Source organism: Myotis brandtii, unplaced genomic scaffold (assembly GCF_000412655.1).
Source record: "Myotis brandtii unplaced genomic scaffold, ASM41265v1 scaffold79, whole genome shotgun sequence".
In the NCBI taxonomy this organism is placed as follows: Eukaryota; Metazoa; Chordata; class Mammalia; order Chiroptera; family Vespertilionidae; genus Myotis; species Myotis brandtii.
Window position 1 is genome coordinate 7,957,661 of NW_005371173.1, and position 17,855 is coordinate 7,975,515.

The 17,855-nt window shown below is 41.4% G+C and overlaps 1 protein-coding gene across 1 annotated transcript in view; it reads right to left on the minus strand.

Annotated features, from left to right (window-relative positions):
* COL4A4 (collagen, type IV, alpha 4) overlaps positions 1-17,855 on the minus strand; it is a 134,330-nt gene that overhangs the window by 35,921 nt on the left and 80,554 nt on the right. Inside the window, exons 21-31 of the mRNA XM_014531009.1 lie at positions 17,583-17,672; positions 16,447-16,610; positions 11,940-12,012; positions 10,605-10,711; positions 8,287-8,470; positions 6,856-6,924; positions 5,069-5,176; positions 4,383-4,601; positions 2,404-2,565; positions 1,141-1,311; positions 346-489 (exon numbers count right to left, since the gene is read on the minus strand). Of these exons, the coding sequence (XP_014386495.1) occupies positions 346-489; positions 1,141-1,311; positions 2,404-2,565; positions 4,383-4,601; positions 5,069-5,176; positions 6,856-6,924; positions 8,287-8,470; positions 10,605-10,711; positions 11,940-12,012; positions 16,447-16,610; positions 17,583-17,672 (1,491 nt within the window). The remainder of the gene's footprint in view (positions 1-345; positions 490-1,140; positions 1,312-2,403; positions 2,566-4,382; positions 4,602-5,068; positions 5,177-6,855; positions 6,925-8,286; positions 8,471-10,604; positions 10,712-11,939; positions 12,013-16,446; positions 16,611-17,582; positions 17,673-17,855) is intronic.

Genomic DNA, 17,855 nt, shown 5'->3' on the forward strand with positions numbered 1-17,855 from the left:
ATAAAAAATAAAAAAATAAAAAGATGAGACGGTTCTCTGAAACCCAATAGCTATAAATCAAAGCACTTGTTCATTTTCTTCTATTAACAGAGCAATTCATTTACCGAAGTTTTATGTAATAAGATTGAAAGGGAAGATAAATGAATTTTGTTTGAAATTCTAAAACCAGCACCACAAAAAAATAAATAAAAATAAATAAAACCAGCACCACAGAATCAAGAGGAAGAGGGGGAATCCAAGCTGCAGGAGAGTCCCTTTTTGTTTTTCAGAGGTCATATTCATGGGTTGTGATCAGACATCGAAAGCAAACCTGTGCTGCATGCCTGTGCTGTTCACTGCATTTACCTTTGGCACCCTTCACTCCTTGGTCTCCCAGGGAGCCAGGCCAGCCCTTCTCTCCGACTTCTCCCTTTCTGCCAGGGTGTCCCTCAGGGCCAGGCTTCCCTCTCTCTCCCGGAAAACCTGGCATGCCAGGCATCCCCCGAGGTCCTGATGAAATAAAAGCATGAATGTTTAAGAAAACGTTGCAAAGGCTAGTGTGGTTCCTAGATCGGCATTCCCAATGTCCACCCGATGCACACTCCCACCTGACTCTGAGTTTGCACTGAAGGTGAGCAGCCATGATCAGCCTCACGCTGTGTAATAACTGGGCTCTCCCACACCACAGATCTCAAGTCTAGGCCTTCCTACAGGTCTTACTGGGCGGGTATGCCAAGGACACAAGGTCCTGACTGCTCTTTACCTGGCCTACTTCTCAAGGTTATGTTTGCAGTGAACAACCTTGACGCATGATCCCAGAATGGTTTCAGAGAACTGTGTGAGGGACGGGGCTGGAGAGAGGAGGATCCATCCAACATAGAAGCACATTAGCCCTGACCCTATAATTTACCAGTTCTACCCCGTTCATTGAGCAGAACTGGGTTTATGGATTCTGTGGCCCTCACACCCCATCTACCCAAACATCCTGCTACTGGAAATATCAATACAGAGGACAAGAAGAAGGGAGATGTCCCCAAGGGCAGGACAAAATCGGGCTCATATATCGGAACATTCTATAGCGTGGTCACACCTAACAGGCTTTACTTAGCAGTGGGTTTCACGTTTATAAAATGAGGAAAATAATTAAGAAGTGCTACCCACCATTGGGGCCTGGAAGACCAGGTAGCCCATCATCCCCAAAGGGGCCTGGGATTCCTGGCGGTCCTCGGGGTCCATCTGTCCCTGGCCTTCCCGGGTCTCCTGGGAGGCCCTTCATCCCAGCTGGTCCAGGAGGCCCCATATCTCCTCGCTGTCCTTTCCAACCGAGGGCACCTGAGACAAAGGACAGAGACCACAGTGTAGGACAGCTGGAAAGTGGCTTCACACACAGTCAGAAAAAAATAGTCATGTTGGCTTAAATTGCGTTTCTATGGCCAAGGAAACTAAAGTGAAACAATATTTAACATCTAAAATAAAACTAGCAACTCTCCATCATTCTACAATTATGTTTTTTTCTGGCTGTTATAAAAAGAAGGGCAGAAATATTTCAAATATTTATTACTTGAAGGAAGAGTCCCCAGTAAAGAGCATGAGTGAATATTATAAAAAGTTTTGTATGGGAAATGGTGAGGGGTTAAAAACCAAAATGTAATCTGTATTTAGTCTTGGGGGTAGATAACTTTCCAGGTTCTTCCGGAAGCTATGACCCAGTGAGTTTTGATCAGGATGTTAACTGTGATGAGAGAATTGTAGAAATCAGAGCAACATCATCTGATATTACTGATGCTAGAAATAAAGCTATAGCAGCAGGTTTTGCCTCAATCTCGTGTTGATCCTATGAGAGGGCACATTCCTGCATTTGGATAAACACAATAGGATTTACATAACAGGTGGCAATCTGAATGGTGAAATGAAGATCATATTGGAGATAGCCCCTAGAACCTTGTGTTGAGAATCACTCTTTCTCCAGTCTCTTCCAGTTCCTACAGGTCTTGCTGGGCGGGTATGCCACGGACACAAGGTCCTGACTGCTCTTTACCTGGGTTACTTCTCAAGGTTATGTTTGCAGCGAGCAACCTTGATGCTGATATAGCACCTCCCCTAGTACAGAAAGCAGGTTGCTTTACAGGCATGTCAACCAGTGGTTCCGCAGGCCCAGAGCTCCTCTCAGGTACTGCAACCAGCTGTGTGCATGGCACCTATCTAGCACCTCTTATGTCTATGTCGTTACAGAGAGACTTGGGTGAAGTGGGGAAATGGCACAAACCAACAGGAAGCTCATGCTACTTTTTGTGCCGTGAATAAGGAAGCTCTTCCTCTCTTATCCAGGAATCTTGCTTCTTCCAGTGGTGAAAGAGCAACAGCAAGCATAGTCCTTTGTAAGCCTGCTAAAGCCCCAGGCCCTTCACAGTCCTTGACACTTACCTGGACTGCCTGGAGCCCCGGGGAGTCCTGGTTGCCCTGGTGATCCGGGAGCGCCTCTTTCACAGGAATGGCCAGGTGTACCGGGGACACCTGGAAACCCAGCACTTCCCTCTCTGCCTTTCGGGCCTTTGAGACCCGGCATTCCGGGCATGCCAGCTGGCCCTGGAATGGTACAATCCATCTGTGACACTCATGGCATAAAACGACATAGATGGCCTACCAGAGTTCGGGCGCATCAGTACCGGAAGCCAGCGTTTTGATCCTGGCTCTGTGCTCAAATGAGTTAAGTCTCTGAATGGATTTTCTTTTCATAGAACATGAGCTCCAAAGGAATAGAAAACTGTGCATGGTTAAAAGAGTTACTTGATAAAGTTATATAGATGACAAAGAAGTTGTTTATGCAAATTGAAAAACTATGGGATTCTTCCTGATTTTAATTAACCTCTAACATTGCAGCAGGCTTCACACCAAAACTCCACAATACTTACAAACCCAATTTGCACTGTAACAATTTGCATTTCGTAACATATTTCATCACTTGAACTCTCAAATTTCTATTTATTGAAAAGGCAGTGCCATAATCTTCAGAGAGAAAAACAAACCCCCTATAATTCCACAGCCCAACCAAAAAATCCTAATTTATTTTTCCATGTTTTCTTTACATTTTCTGTTCAGATGTTTACATTCTTAAAATAGTAGTCACAGTGCACAGTCAATTGTTAGATTATTTCACATTGCATATTAATCTGCAAATGTTTTCCATTTTGTTGTAATCTTTACAAATATAATTTTAATTGCTAATGCTAATAGGTAATAATATTTCTTCTTTTGAGTGTGTGTGTGTGTGTGTGTGTGTGTGTCTATGCTACTTAACTCTCTATTGTGAATACTACTACAGATGACCCTTGAACAACTCAGGTTTGAATTATCCAGGTCAATTTACAAACATATTTTATTTCAATAAGTACTATAAGTGTATTTTCTCTTCCTTATTATTTTCTTAGTAGCATCTTTTCTCCAGCTTACTTTATTGTAAGAATATAGTATATAATACATAAATATATGCAAGATATAAAATCTGTGTTAACTGATTATGTTATCAATAAGACTTCCAGTCAAGAGTAGGTTATTAGTAGTTAAGTTTGGGAGAGTCAAAGGTTACATGTGGATTTTTGACTGCACAAGTGTGTGTGTGTGTGTGTGTGTATGTGTGTGGCCAGGGGGCGGGGGGTCAGTGTCCCTAACCCCAGCATTGTTCAAGAATCAACCATACAAGAGTATTTTCATATTAACCTTCATATTCTGCTGAACACTGCCTGAGATACATTTTTGCAAGTGAGATAGTGGGATTATCAATCAAAATTATTTTCATTGACTCATATAATATGTTGTTACTTTCCAATTGATTGGATTTTTGTATATGAGTATTTTGACTTACAAACTACCAAGTGAGCTCCCTGAGGACACAGAATGTGGCTTACTCCCCTGCCCTCCCACCTAACAAATGCTGGCTCGACCAGAGCAGTGTTTGTTAGTCTGGTCTGCCAGGGCTCGGCTGGGCCCCAGCTCTCCCAGGAGCCTTCCCAGACTCCCACTCACACTGCTCCTCCCCTGAGCTGCTCTCCCTCCTCCCTCATCCAGTCTGTCCTGTTCTCCTTCAACCCGGCACTGGCAGCAGGCAGGCCACACAGCCCCTATTCCTTGGCGCTGCCCGGAGTCCAGAGTAGGCAGTCAGAGTCCAGTAGCTGCTGAATCTAACTGGGTTGACTGAGCCACAGTGAGCTGCTCTGGATTTGAAAACAACCAATAAAATGCAAAAGCAACAAATTAAATGTAACCGATGCCCACATAGGAGGGAAGATGCTTGGGTGACATTTTTATATTCCCGATTTCTAAGGCAAGATCGTCTAACTGCTCTTCCGTGACTGGTTCCAGAACTGAGCTGGAGGTATAGACACAGGGACGGAGCAGCCTCGTACCTGCAGGCCCCGGATGTCCTGGGTGGCCTCTGAGGCCTTTCAACCCTGGCATTCCTGAGGGACCCCTCTTTCCCGGGGGCCCTGGGTGACCATACGCAGGGTCTCCGGGGATTCCTTTCTGACCACTGGCTCCAGGTGAACCAGGAGAGCCTGGGGGCCCGATGGGAGAGGAGCCCTTTTCACCTTCAAAACCTGGATCGCCTGTGTCACCACGGAGACCTATTGAACAAAAAATGGTTTCAACTGTTAAATGTAAAAACGTAGAACCTATGCACATATCATCTACTGCTTTGATGAAAACATATTTCTAAAACATACAAAGGTATTTATTTAATAGGTATTGTTTTTACCACCTTTGGCAGGGAAATTTATTGTGATTTTGTAATTCCTAAAAGCCCACGATGTCTCCCCAATTGCTTGCATTCTCTGGCAAATAGTCTTTCTGGACTGAGCAGTTTTCACAATATAATAGACCAGTAATGGCCTATCACTCCTGCTTCAAGTGAAAGAAGCCCTGAGAACTCACAAAACTATCATAACCTAAAAGTTAACAAAACACAGCTAAGGGCTCAATGTATCAATAAAAACCATGTCCCCCTCATCTAGGGATCTCAGGGCCATTTCCTTACTAAGATCGTCTAGTTTTAGAAGTATATGACATTCCTCAGGAAAAGCACTCCCCTTACCAGGTGGACCAGGTATTTTCGATATTCCTGGTTTGCCAGGCCGACCTTTTTGCCCATCAAAACACCTCAGCCCAGGAGCACCTGGAGGACCTGGAAATCCTTTTGGACCTAAATGATAATAAAGAAACATGGACTTCATAAGATGCACATCAAGTGAGAACAAAATAAGGAGATTTCTACTTGATGGCAGTGAAGATGTGGAGTAGGCTGGGTTACATAACTGTTTTACAAGTCACCTGCTCTGAACAAGTATTTCGCAGGCAGTGATTGTGCTAAGGCTCGTTCTCAGAGGCCGAACTGTGAAGGATTCTTCTGAAAGCCTTTGGGATGAGCACCACCCTACAGATGAACCTTTTGGTAGCTTCCCCTGCTGGGTCCCAAATACAAATATGCAAGCACATCTGTCCTTGTGGGAAGACAGGTGGTGGCCCGTGTGTGGCCTGATGAGAAGACAACCAGAGTAAAGGCCAAATCTATTCCCTGCATCTTACTGCATTTGCCCTGGAATGAAGTATAAGCCAAAAGCACTGCAAAAGGAATTGAGGGGTTTTTTTTTTTAAACTCTTGTGATTTCCTACTAGGAGATACCTCAGCTAAAATAACCTTCAAATCATGAACAAGTTTGAGTGTTCACTTCCCTTGAGATGAAAGCTGCTGAAAGTAATCATTAACTTTTTAAATCCATCTATGACAAGGCATCAGTAAATGTGGAAATGAATATTCAATCAGTCAACCGGCAATGCTTCTCTCCACTGATGTAGTTATACTTCCCCACCCTGGCCCTTGCCTTGTGCAGGGTGGAGTGTCATTTCCTTGCTTTGATCTGGGCCATGGTCCTGTGACTTGCTTTGGCCAATAGGATATTAACAACCATGGAGCAATGAGAGGAGTGAACTCTGCCTGTAAAGCTGGGCTGCCCTCTTGCATTTCTGCAATCACACAAGACGAGCACATGCTGGCCCCACAGTGACCTGATGTCACAGACCTGAAACTGGACTAGAGCCAGGGACCAAGCCAATAGACAGCATCTCAGATCAGCTGAGCCCCACCCACCTGCACACCCATACCAGAGAAAATAAATATTGTTGTTGTAGCCCACTAGATTTTGAGGTTGTTACACAACACTATTCTGACAAAAGCTATTGGCTATAGAGAGCAATAGAGAGTCATTCATCATTCAACCTTTAAATACCTTTTGTTATGTAGGACAAGAAAGGTTACCTTTAGCTATGCTAGTGCTCAATGGATCAATTTAAGTGAATTTGGAATAAATAAAAGAGAATTAGGCATTTATATAGATTTAGGGTCTGATTTAGCTATAAAGAAGCTATTGATTCAAATGAAGCGTTTCATGAAAGTGCAATCACGGGTGTAGGTATTGCATTATTCACACTGCTTCTGGTCAAACTGGGGTTTCTTATAAAGCAGAATAGAATAACACTTATAATCAGTAAGTGAATGATCATTTTTGACTCTTGGGACACAGGATAAGAAAGAAGACAACATTTTAATACTCTCAAAGGGCAAACATTTTAACTGGTATGTGATCAAATCAAGGTAAATTTTGTTGCACAGAGATATGAAAAACCCACCTGCCATGTGCCCAGACCAGCAGACTAGAGACCCAATGTGAATGACTACAAATGCCGTTTTCCCATAGACACTCAAATCCTTATAATAATTTTAGAAATACCTTATTTGCCTGTGGGTTTGCTTTTGGTTTATCTACCTTGCCAGGTCTTTTATTCTGGAGAATGTGTAAGACAGTAACATCTCATTGATCATACCTGGAGGTCCATCCAAACCTGGAGGGCCTGGCCTCCCAGGGTAGCTGACATTACAAGAAATTGTATCACCTAGGGGGGAAAAAGGTAGTATTCACATAATTGATAGGCCAAGAAACGGTAAATCTCAATGACAATTTGATCAATATATTTTTCATAGAGTATATGTAGAATTCAAAGGAAAAGCCACAAAAATATCATAGTTCACTTGAACTACTTTTATTTCAAATTCTAGCAAACCTGTCCTCAAATCTAAACAGTTATAAAAATAGGGGTCAAAGAAAATATTGATTCCAAGAAGGATCCGTTTTAATAACACAGAATAAATATTGGATTTATAGGCCCATAGATGTCGAATACCATGAAATCAGAGGCTTTGTGAATCATGAAATCGCAGCCAGTACCCATGCTAAGTTCAGAAGATTCGGCTCCTAGTTTGGATGTGGGGGGATTGTGCAAATAAAGCTACTGGGCAGGATATTAATAACAGCTACCATGTCCTGAGGGCCGCTGTGGGTCAGGTGCTATAAATAGGTGGTCTCTTGTTTTCCTAATGTCCTTGCAATGTGGTTATTGTCATCCCCCATTTTAATCAGTGAGGAAAATAAGACTCCAAGCTTGTGCCTCTGAGTTATCTTGTCCTTTAAAATGGGATGCTCCTCTTTTATCATAGAAATAATATCTCATAATGTATTAGTTCACATGCTCTCAACTCAAAAACACATGAGATGAATACAAATAATGTTCTATTCTGATGGGCCCCAGACCATGATTTTAAACCTTATTGAATTCCAAGGTATTTGCCTTTCTATGTTGTCAAATCAAGAACCAAAGATATTAGTTTCTTCTGAAATTTCACACTTAACAGTGTAGCCCAATGTATATGTACATATTACAAAGGAAAAAAAAATCTTAAATATTTTCCAACCTTTTAAAAAGTTTCCAGCTATCATACTGTAGATCATTTTATTGTTTGAAATGTACAAAACAGTCAGATATATTTAAAATCCTTTCTTTTTTCTTCCTGGAATGCTTACAAATGGGTTTCCAGGGACAATATGATGTGTTTTTTTAATGAAACACTAGTGGTTTTTTTTATTAAAATATACTGCCTTATCTAAAAATATTATAAAAATAGATATTTTTGAATACATGTCATTGAATATGGTCAGAATGTATAAGCTGATACTGAGAAATGCATGAAAGGCAACTTTCATATGCCAAACAAAGCAACAAAGGCATTTTAAGAATTTGTTTTAAATATTGATTGTGCTGTAATGCTTTTATTTGTTTGACACTATTCCAGATCTGAACAGTGGCTTGATGGAATTTTATTCAGCGGTTCTGCCATAGCTATAACTTTACCCAGAAGAGAGGCCCACTTTCCCTTCTGTGATTTCACTTGACACTGTCACACAAAGTGTTCAAAATTACCTTTTCGACCTTTCACACCAACAGGGCCCCTCTCGCCTGGGTGGCCTGGGGCTCCCGGTTGCCCCCTTTGTCCTGGTGGACCAGGAAATCCCAGTCCTGGAGGTCCCCTTGGTCCTTCTCTGCCAGGGGGGCCTGGCAGTCCAGGAACTCCTTGATCACCTGGGCCTGCATCTTCATGATCCCCCTGGGAATATTCGTATCATGAATCAATTACCAAACCATGAACTCAAAGTAGTCATTGTCATAGGCTAATGAAACACATGCAGAAAGCTCATAATTCCAGGAGAAAGGGACTCAATAGCAAATAGAATTTAAATTGATTAACTTAGATTCCTTTTAATAGTTTATATACATATTTACATATACATGTGATTGGGGGGTGTCTTATGCCTCAAACACAAAGAGTTATATGATTGTGACATTTAAAAACAGAATAAGAAATTTTATATGGAACCATTCTTTATTTTAAGTATAATAAAATACAGAAATAAGTAAGTTAATGGAGATAGTAGGCTTGCGAATTGGGTAAGTTCTTATACATTTGAAATAGTTCTCCTGCACTCTTATGAGAAGACACAGGGATAGTCTCCATCACCCTCCATGTCTGTGGACAAAGGCTGACCAATCCTTTCCCCTCCTGCATAAGAATTTGACCTTTGGGTCCAAGAAGCGCAGAGAACCCCAAACAAAAGGAATTCCCTCCTGCATAAGAATTTGACCTTTGGTAACCGTCTAGTTCTGTTTCTCTGGAAACTCCATAAAAATTGCATGTCAGCCACATTACTAGGCAACCTTACTTATGGTAACATCAAACCCAAGTTGCAACATTTGCATCTGGTCTGGAAGAACTGGAAAGACCTTGAGTGGTGGCTCCTGTAACTGCCACGTTCCTTGTGGGGTCCCCACAAGCTGTACTTTGGAGATAACAGCTCTCATGGGGAATGAAGCCTTCAAGTCAGGGCTGCTCACACATCTGCCACATGTGGCTCTCATCTCCTTCACCCCAACCGAATGCCCAGCTGCAAGGATACTCACTCACAAGGAATGCCTGACCCTGTCCTACTGGCAAGTTGATGGCCCTGTCTTCTATCCTTCTGAATAGTCTGGTCTCAAATATGATATATAATAGTGCTGTGAGTCTAAATTGTTTTAATTAAGCTAGGAAGACCACCACACCCACTCCCCATGCCCCCCTCCCTGCCCCAGTGGCTGTTATAGAAATTCCTTTCCCATTTGATCTGTAAATATACTTTGATTTTACACAAGTAGGTTAGTGTACATGATGAAAATTGCCACTCAGTGACACAGATTCTAAACAGTTTCTCAAGTGGAAGAATGAATTAAATAGGGACTATCAAATCTAGAGTAGAGTTTATTCACATACTTGAAAGCAGCTGAAAGACCAGAAAGCTAGAAATATTATCTAACCTGATTTCTAAGCTTCTGTCTCTTATTCACATGTGTTCTTTCTGAATGAGCTCCTATAAAATCAGAACATGGTTCTTCTCTATTACAACACAGACTGGTGGAAGTATCCCAATTGACTAAGTCACACATGCTTTGGAATAAGGCAGACTGGACTTTTCATTCCTATTTAGCCTATTTGATAGATAGATGTCCTTAGTAACATACCCTAAACCTCCATTTCCTTACTGTAAAACTGGAGAGATAATTGCTCTTCAGAAGACTACTGTTATGCGTAAACATCTAGCGCACTTTCTGTGACACTGTAAGCATTAAAAATACCTCATATACCCAATATATTTTAAATTCCAAAGCATTGAAACATGTCTTACAGTTTTTTCTTATGAACTTCATTACCTACACATGGCCTCCATCTAAAACATGATTGAAAAATGCAGAAATATCATTTATCAATGGATTTTCCATCAGCCAATGCATCAGTTCAGTAGATTTGCACTAGTTTATCCTTCTTTGCTTGCTCCTTCACGAGAGGACAGAACTCAAGATAATTTTCAAGGCCTGTGCTTTATCCTTCACCTGACAGTCATCTGAACTGGTCTCAAATCAGTAGGGGCTTTGACGATACAAAGGGGAAAACCACCATAATAACAACACATAGAGACAGAAAGTCTTGTTATGACTGAAATGTCACTCAAGATGTTAGACCATCTGTAATGATGCCATCCATACCTTTTAGAACAATCATCTTTTTGTGGGAATCAATCAAAGGTGTCTCTGATTTCCAGCATATTAATATTTTACTGAGTTATAGCTTTCTAAGTTGAGAAGAGGAAAACAGATGTATTGTGCCCATGTAAGAAAGTGAAATTCTATAGCAGAATAATTATACATACTGGGGGTCCTGGATCCCCGATTGCTCCAGCATGTCCATCCCAACCATCTTGTCCCCGCTGCCCTGGAAATCCTGGGGGCCCATCAGGACCTCTTTCTCCTTTGCGCCCTGGGAACAAAAGCCACAAAGATATTCAAGCTCTTATCAGAAGTGGGTGAAGTAGAGGAAGACTTGGCACTAAAGACAAAGGCTTGACCTTGGCTCTCTGTGAGCTAGTAGAGATCCCTCAGAGTGTCCCAGTTGACTAAGTCACACAAAATCAACTGTGCAAAAGTCAGAGGGGAGAATGACAATTGCCAACCCCTTGAATGTTCTATTTGGGAAACATCCCTCTTCTCATTCTGACAAGGAGGTACTGAATGGAGATGCCAATCACAACAGCATCTTCCCCTGCTTGTGTGATGTCAAACATGGTCCTCTTTCTCCTGGCCATCATGAACGGGGAGATGATCCATGAACACTTGCTCCAGGCCAGTCCAATCCTTCCTGAATTTTTTTTTTCTAACTAGAGTGGAGAAGGTGGAGCTCGCTTTTATATCTAGTTGTAAGAACTTGGAGCTGCCTGGGACATGTACCTATAGCCTAGAGAAAGCTAATCTTGGGGGGAAAGTGCAAATAACATATTTCATTAAATATGCAAGATGCAGGAGGAAGAGTCTCCTATTCAGTTGTCTTATGCAAACCCTACATCTAACCTTCAAATTTTGTTTAATTAGCCAATAAATTACTTTTTTAAAAAATATATTTTTATTGATTGCAGAGAGGAAGGGAGAGGGAAGAGAGAGATAGAAACATCAATGATGTGAGAGAATCATTGATTGGTTGCCTCTTGCACGCCCCCTACTGGGAGTTGAGCCCACAACCTGGGCATATGCCCTTGACCAGAATCAAACATGGAACCCTTCAGTTCACAGGCCAACACTCTATCCACTGAGCCAAATGAGATAGGATACCAATAAATTACTTTTTCTTCTTAAAGTATTTCAAGCTGAATTTCTGTCACTTACAGCCAAAATACTCTTGATTAATACAGGATAATACAATGCAGTGAATAAACACTAAGCACATTAAAGGAGGGCTTGTTTCAAACCCAAGTTCACAACAATAAAGAGTTGAAAATGTGACTAAAGGAGCACTTACGTTGTCAAATAAGAGACAGAGGATTTGAAGTTCAACATTCACATGACTTAGTAAAGGACAGAGAGTATTTTTTAAGAAATCTCAACAATCCTAAGTCTGGTTATAGAATCAATCTGTGGTCACAGGGGGAATTACTGCAAGAGGATGGTTCATATTTAATTCAGAAGATGGTAGTTAAGTGATCAACTAGGCTCACCTTTAACTCTTGCTACAACCATGTCTCCCTTTTCTCCTCTGTTGCCAGGTGGTCCTGGGGCACCAGCTTTTCCCTTGGTGAAAAATAATAGCAACAGATCAGTTTAATTGTGAGGGGTCAAAGATCATTCTAATCTCTCTCTTCTTTCCCTCCAATCACCTGTTCTGGATTCTAGATTGGCACACTTAGTCTCATTCTCTTCCTTGCCTTATGAGGTGGGTCCCACCTTACAAAATTGAGGTTCTCAAACTGCATGTAAAAGCTGGTAGATCTGAACAAGGTCTGTACCTGAGTCAATAGAAATTTGTCACTGTTTCCTGGGTTTGACAATGCACTAGGGATATGTAAGATCTCATTGGGGGAAGCTCAGGGAAGGGTACACGGGAGTTCTCTGTATGATTGTGTAACTTCTTGTAAGTAAAACTTTATTTAAAAATAAAAATGTATAATTAAAAAAAAGTTTTTTAACTATCCTGGGCTTTGTAATGTAGAATTGAAAGGAGAGGGGTAGGTTAACCAGAGCAGCTGGCACTAGAGCTAAAGGCACAGGTTTAGAGGTGAGTTTGTGATTAAAGAGACTGATATTGAAGGAAGTTAATGAGCAAGAGAAGGAAAAATAAGAACCTTCGCTATCAATATATTTCCTCTGTATAGCAAGTAAAAAACTAATTCTGGCTGATGGGGTCATCATCTTTTGACATCAATTGCTCTGAGACTAGAGTATTTGGGTCATGTTTTTTAAGTATTACCTAGTATTAAATAGCAAGCCATGTCAAAAACCTAGAACCTACTGTTGGTATATTGGAGTGGCTAAGCATTCTAGTAAATACAGTTATAGAAACACTAAACATAGCTGAAGGTTACTTATCTGGTAATAATTTTTAAAAAAACATAGACAGGAATTTGAAAGGAGGCAAAATGGCTGATCAGACCAATCGCTTTGCTCTCACACAGGCTATGTTGTCTTATTTTCATACAATCTTGCAACATGTTGAAGCCTTTAATTGGCCCTTAGTACTTTATACACAGTGAAGTATAAAGGGGAGAAGACACCAGAGATATGAGCACAGTGGCAGCATCGAACTGTGAGAATATAAAGAAACCAAAAATGTACCCAACAGGCATAAAAACTGAAATGGACATCATGGTTGGGAGCCAGTTCATTAGAGAAAATATACCTACACACACATACCAGCCACTCAACACCCCCAAGAATATCACTCTAGATCAGGGGTCCTCAAACTTTTTAAACAGGGGGTCAGTTCACTGTCCCTCAGACCGTTGGAGGGCCGGACTGTAGTTTAAAAAAAAACAAATGAACAAATTGCTATGCACACTGCACATATCTTATTTTGAAGTAAGAAAACAAAACGGGAACAAATACAATATTTGTATTTGCATGTGGCCCGCGGGCCGTAGTTTGAGGACCCCTGCTCTAGATCCTGTGTGTAATGATGTCTATGAAGAATCAAAAAGGTGAGTGGAACACATTCCTTACTAGAAATAGCCAAATTGGACAGGGAAGTAACTTTAGAAATTATAAAGTGCTCACATGGGTTGAATGTTGCTTAAATTCTTATTTTTATTGTCTATGCTAAGTCATAAGTACCTCCCTGACAGAGAGGACATTTTTGTTGCTGCTGGGATTTTATGAAGGCCTGTGAAATCATTTAGTCTGGCCCTGCCAAGGCATTAGGGGTAAGTTAATGAAATGTTTGACAAAATATAGAAGGCTAATTTTTAAGTTGATAATTTTGTATGACCCTTGAATTATGTTATTAATATCCAAATGGCCCTTAGCAGAAAAAAAGGTTCCCCACCTTTTTGGATAGTATCCATCCAAGAGATGGATAATGAAAATGTCCTTTGATGGATAGGCTACCAACAGACAACTATTCACGTAGCATTTGAACCAGTTTCTCTCCAGAAGGAGAATACAGGCATGCTTAGTAAATGCCCTGGAGGAGTGGATATACCCTGGAAGTCTGGGCAGATTACCAGTGAGCACATTGGCAGCTCAGAATGTATTGTAAATTGCTCAAATGTTTTGCATTAGAGTTTTAATTACTAGAATCAGATCATAGTCTTAATTGAGCTAGTAAGAAAAAAATTACCAGCGCTGTCTTTAGATTTCACTAGAGACTTCATTTACTGGGAACCTACAATGAGCCAGGCATTATTCTGAGTCCTGAGGACACAGCAATTAAAGACCGTCCTGCCCTCATGGCACTGAGACTCTAGTGAAACAAATGTTGAATCTAAAAAATACCTGGGGCAGAGAGGTTCCCAGCCACTTGGGGATCAAGAGCTGCTTTTCACAATTCTAAGACCCGAGATCACTAAACACGTGTTAACACAACAACAAAATCCCAGCAGCAACAAAAATATCCTCTCTGCCAGGCATGTACTAGTTGTTTCATACATGGTCTGGATCAGAGACTTCAATTGCGGTGACTAGGGGGCCGTGTCCTTCTGAGGAAAGTAGATAGGTGGCCATGGTGAGGACCAGAGTACACAGACCTCCTCCCAGGGGCACAGCCACCTCTCAGCTTCCAGCAGCGGTGGGAATGCACTGACCCTGTGTTAATGAACTGCCAGTTTCTCAAGATGGCCATAAATCTCATATTATTAACACACACACACACACACACACACACACACACAACAACAACAACAACAACAACAACAACAGAGGAGATACACAGAAGAGTGAGAGCACCCACAGTGATTATCTGTTGTTCCTTCATGTTTCTTCCTTCTGTCCCTCTCTCCCTCTTTTCCTTTCATGGTGCCCCATAGTATGAACTTGGTCCCTAACTGTGGCCACAAAGTGATGAATTTAATACAGAGAAGTTATACGACAGAACCATACACAGAACAAAAACATCCAAAATTCAGCCAATTTAAAGACTTAAGTCCTTAGAGCAACTGAATTCTATATACCATAGCCAGGATAACCCTGAATGAACTAATAATCCACACTCCAAGATGTTAGCCCTGAGAAGCAACACAATGGAAAGCTGCAAAAATATTTTAGAACCATAAAGTCTTCATTAAGATTAAGTAGCAATGAAAACATGAGTATAATAAAATGCTGAATTAGAAAAGCAGACTATAAAATGCAAAGTACTTAATAATTGCCACCAAATCCATTCCACATACACGCGTGAAGGACCTAGCTTCCTGTTGAGTAGACTTTGCAAGTGCGCTTTACAGTGTAACGGGGTGGTGCAGGGACAGCTCAATCATCCCCCTCACTTCAGGGTCTTAGTCGAAACCTTATTTTCATGAGATTTCCTGGGGAAAATGGAAAGGGTACAGGTGCTGATGGTTAGGCTCCAGGTCACCCAAGGATTAAGCCTCTTTAGTAAGGAGGGAAAGGAGGCTGTCTCCAGCCTCCAGGGGAGAGTCCGGGGGCAGTGATTTTATTCTGAGGGACAGCTGGAAGGCTATGCCTCCACCCGAGTCATTGCAATGGTCAGCAAAAGACAGCCATTTTGAGATACACTTCATCCACTCTCTGGCACTAAATATCATATAAACTCTGACAATGCCAATATTTACATCTCCAGCCTCTACCTCTGATTTGAATCCTCAACTTTAATATCATCCCCCTTGCCTACTTGGCGTCTCCACTTGGTTGCCCACTAAGCATCTCAAAAGTAAAATGTCCCCAATGATACTGTTTCCTTTCTTGAACTCACGCCTGCTCCTCACATTGTCTTCACCATCTTGGCTTCATCCTTTATGTCTCTTTTTCTCATGTACCATGTCCAGTCTAACAGCCAACCTGTTAGCTCTACCTTCAAAATATATCCAGAACCTGGCCACTTCCCCCCATGTGCTGTACTACCATGTTAATCCCTGCTCTATTATATTTTACCAGGATTGTTGTCACAATCTACCTACTTCTCCCCTTGTCCCTCACGGTCTGTTTTTAACAGAGCCACAAGGATGATCCATTGGAAATGAATGTCACATTATGTCTTTCTTTTCTTAAAACTCAACACTGGCTGTTCTGTGTCATCCAGAGTAAAAACTCAAATCCAACCCACTCATAAAGCCCCATGCTCAGCAACCTTCCTATCCTCCAGCCACTTCTTTGACTTCCTCTCCTTCTGTTCTTCCCTTCATTCTGTCCACTCAAGCCACACCAGATGGTGTTGGCCTTTATTGCCACCTGCCATGCCGTATATTTATGCATCAGTCTGTTACTAGTATATAGTGTATGTCCTCCCAACAGAATAGAGGCCCCCAGGGGACAGAGACTGTGTTCTGGACTCTGCTGCATCCCCAGCACCTACAATAGCATCTAGAACATAGTAGGTGCTCAATAAATATGAATCAAATGGATGGATGAATGAATGAATGAACGAACGAATACAGATGATTTGGGGGGATTGATATATTTATAGGTTCAAAACAAAATATAACAGAAACAGGTACTATTGAATTCTATCTCTGTCTCTATTAACTAGAAAGGTTGTTACTCAAAAGAATTACTCACTGGTGGCCCTGGAGATCCTTCAGCACCAGGGAGGCCTGGGTGACCTCTTTCTCCAGGCCACCCAGGGAGCCCCAAGTCTCCCTTACTTCCCTGCCTCCCAGGAAGTCCTGGAGGGCCTGGCAAGCCTATGGGACCAGGCTTGCAGGCACAGAGCCCCGCATTTCCTAGACAGAGGATAAAAGACAGCTTTGTCATATTCCTGAGTAAAATCCCAATAAAGGCTTTACAATACAAAACAAATAGTGAAAATAAAGAGAGTCTAATATGCACAATTCTTTTAGCAGAACTGATAAGGTGTGCTGTGGGGCATGGGCAGGAGGGGGGCACGTAGACATGGGCTATATGGGGTGGATATATCATTTCTATACAAATGGGGTATTATCAATCTTAATAAATTCATCCTGACAAATTCTAGGGGGAAAGCTTATGCCCAATCCTAATTAAGAAGCTTTAATAATAAGAAAGCTTCTTTTTTAAAAAAGTTTGTCTCTTATTTGGTTCCTACGCAAAAAAGGTCTCTTGATTGATTCCCGCTATAGAATCAACAACAGAAATTTGGTTACAGCATAAACCCTGAACATTTAAAGAAACAAAAGAATATGTGAAGAGGGATCACTGACTGCATTGAACATTACAATTGATAACTCACTACAATGTAATTATCAGGACTTTCAATCTCAAAATAAGTGTCTTTGTGATAGTCAAACCCCTCAGCTCTCAGACCCACCTGACTCATATGGTCAAAAAGGCACCAAACAAGTTAGGGCAGAGAAACAGGGCCAGAAGCACTTGATGAGTCTGGGGAATAGGGGAGCCACAGAGGGAAACTAAAATAAAAGATCAATACTGTCCTTTCTCGGCTTCTTTTAAGGAATCAAGAAGATTTCGGGGAACAAATATTACTTTGAGGAAAATCATGGCAGGTAAGATTCTCCTTTATTCTCTAAAATATTAGAGCTGACTTTTTGGAAAGATCTAATCACATGATGAGCATATAATGAAGTGGCATATTTACCAGGGGTAACTAAAGGCAGTAACAAATCTAAATGAAATGCCACATTGTACGTGTTGTAAGTGCCTCCCTATCCTGCACATGCCGTTGTCTTCTGGGAATGCTACCTTTGCAGCATACTTGCCTTTTTCTCCTTTTGAGCCTCTTCTTCCTGGAGGACCCATTTTGCCTTTTGGTCCTTGTGGTCCAGGGTGTCCAACACTACAATATATAACTTTATAGTGGGAAAGGGGATGGGCAGAGAGAATCACACAGTTTTTGTGAATGTCTCCTACAGCACACGTTAGGAGTATCTCTTGCACTCACATCTTCCCCTCAGCCCATTCTTTCTTTCATTCCTCTTGATTCTTTCTCTCTGATATAAGAATAGACCATATAATTGTCACAGCATGCTTCT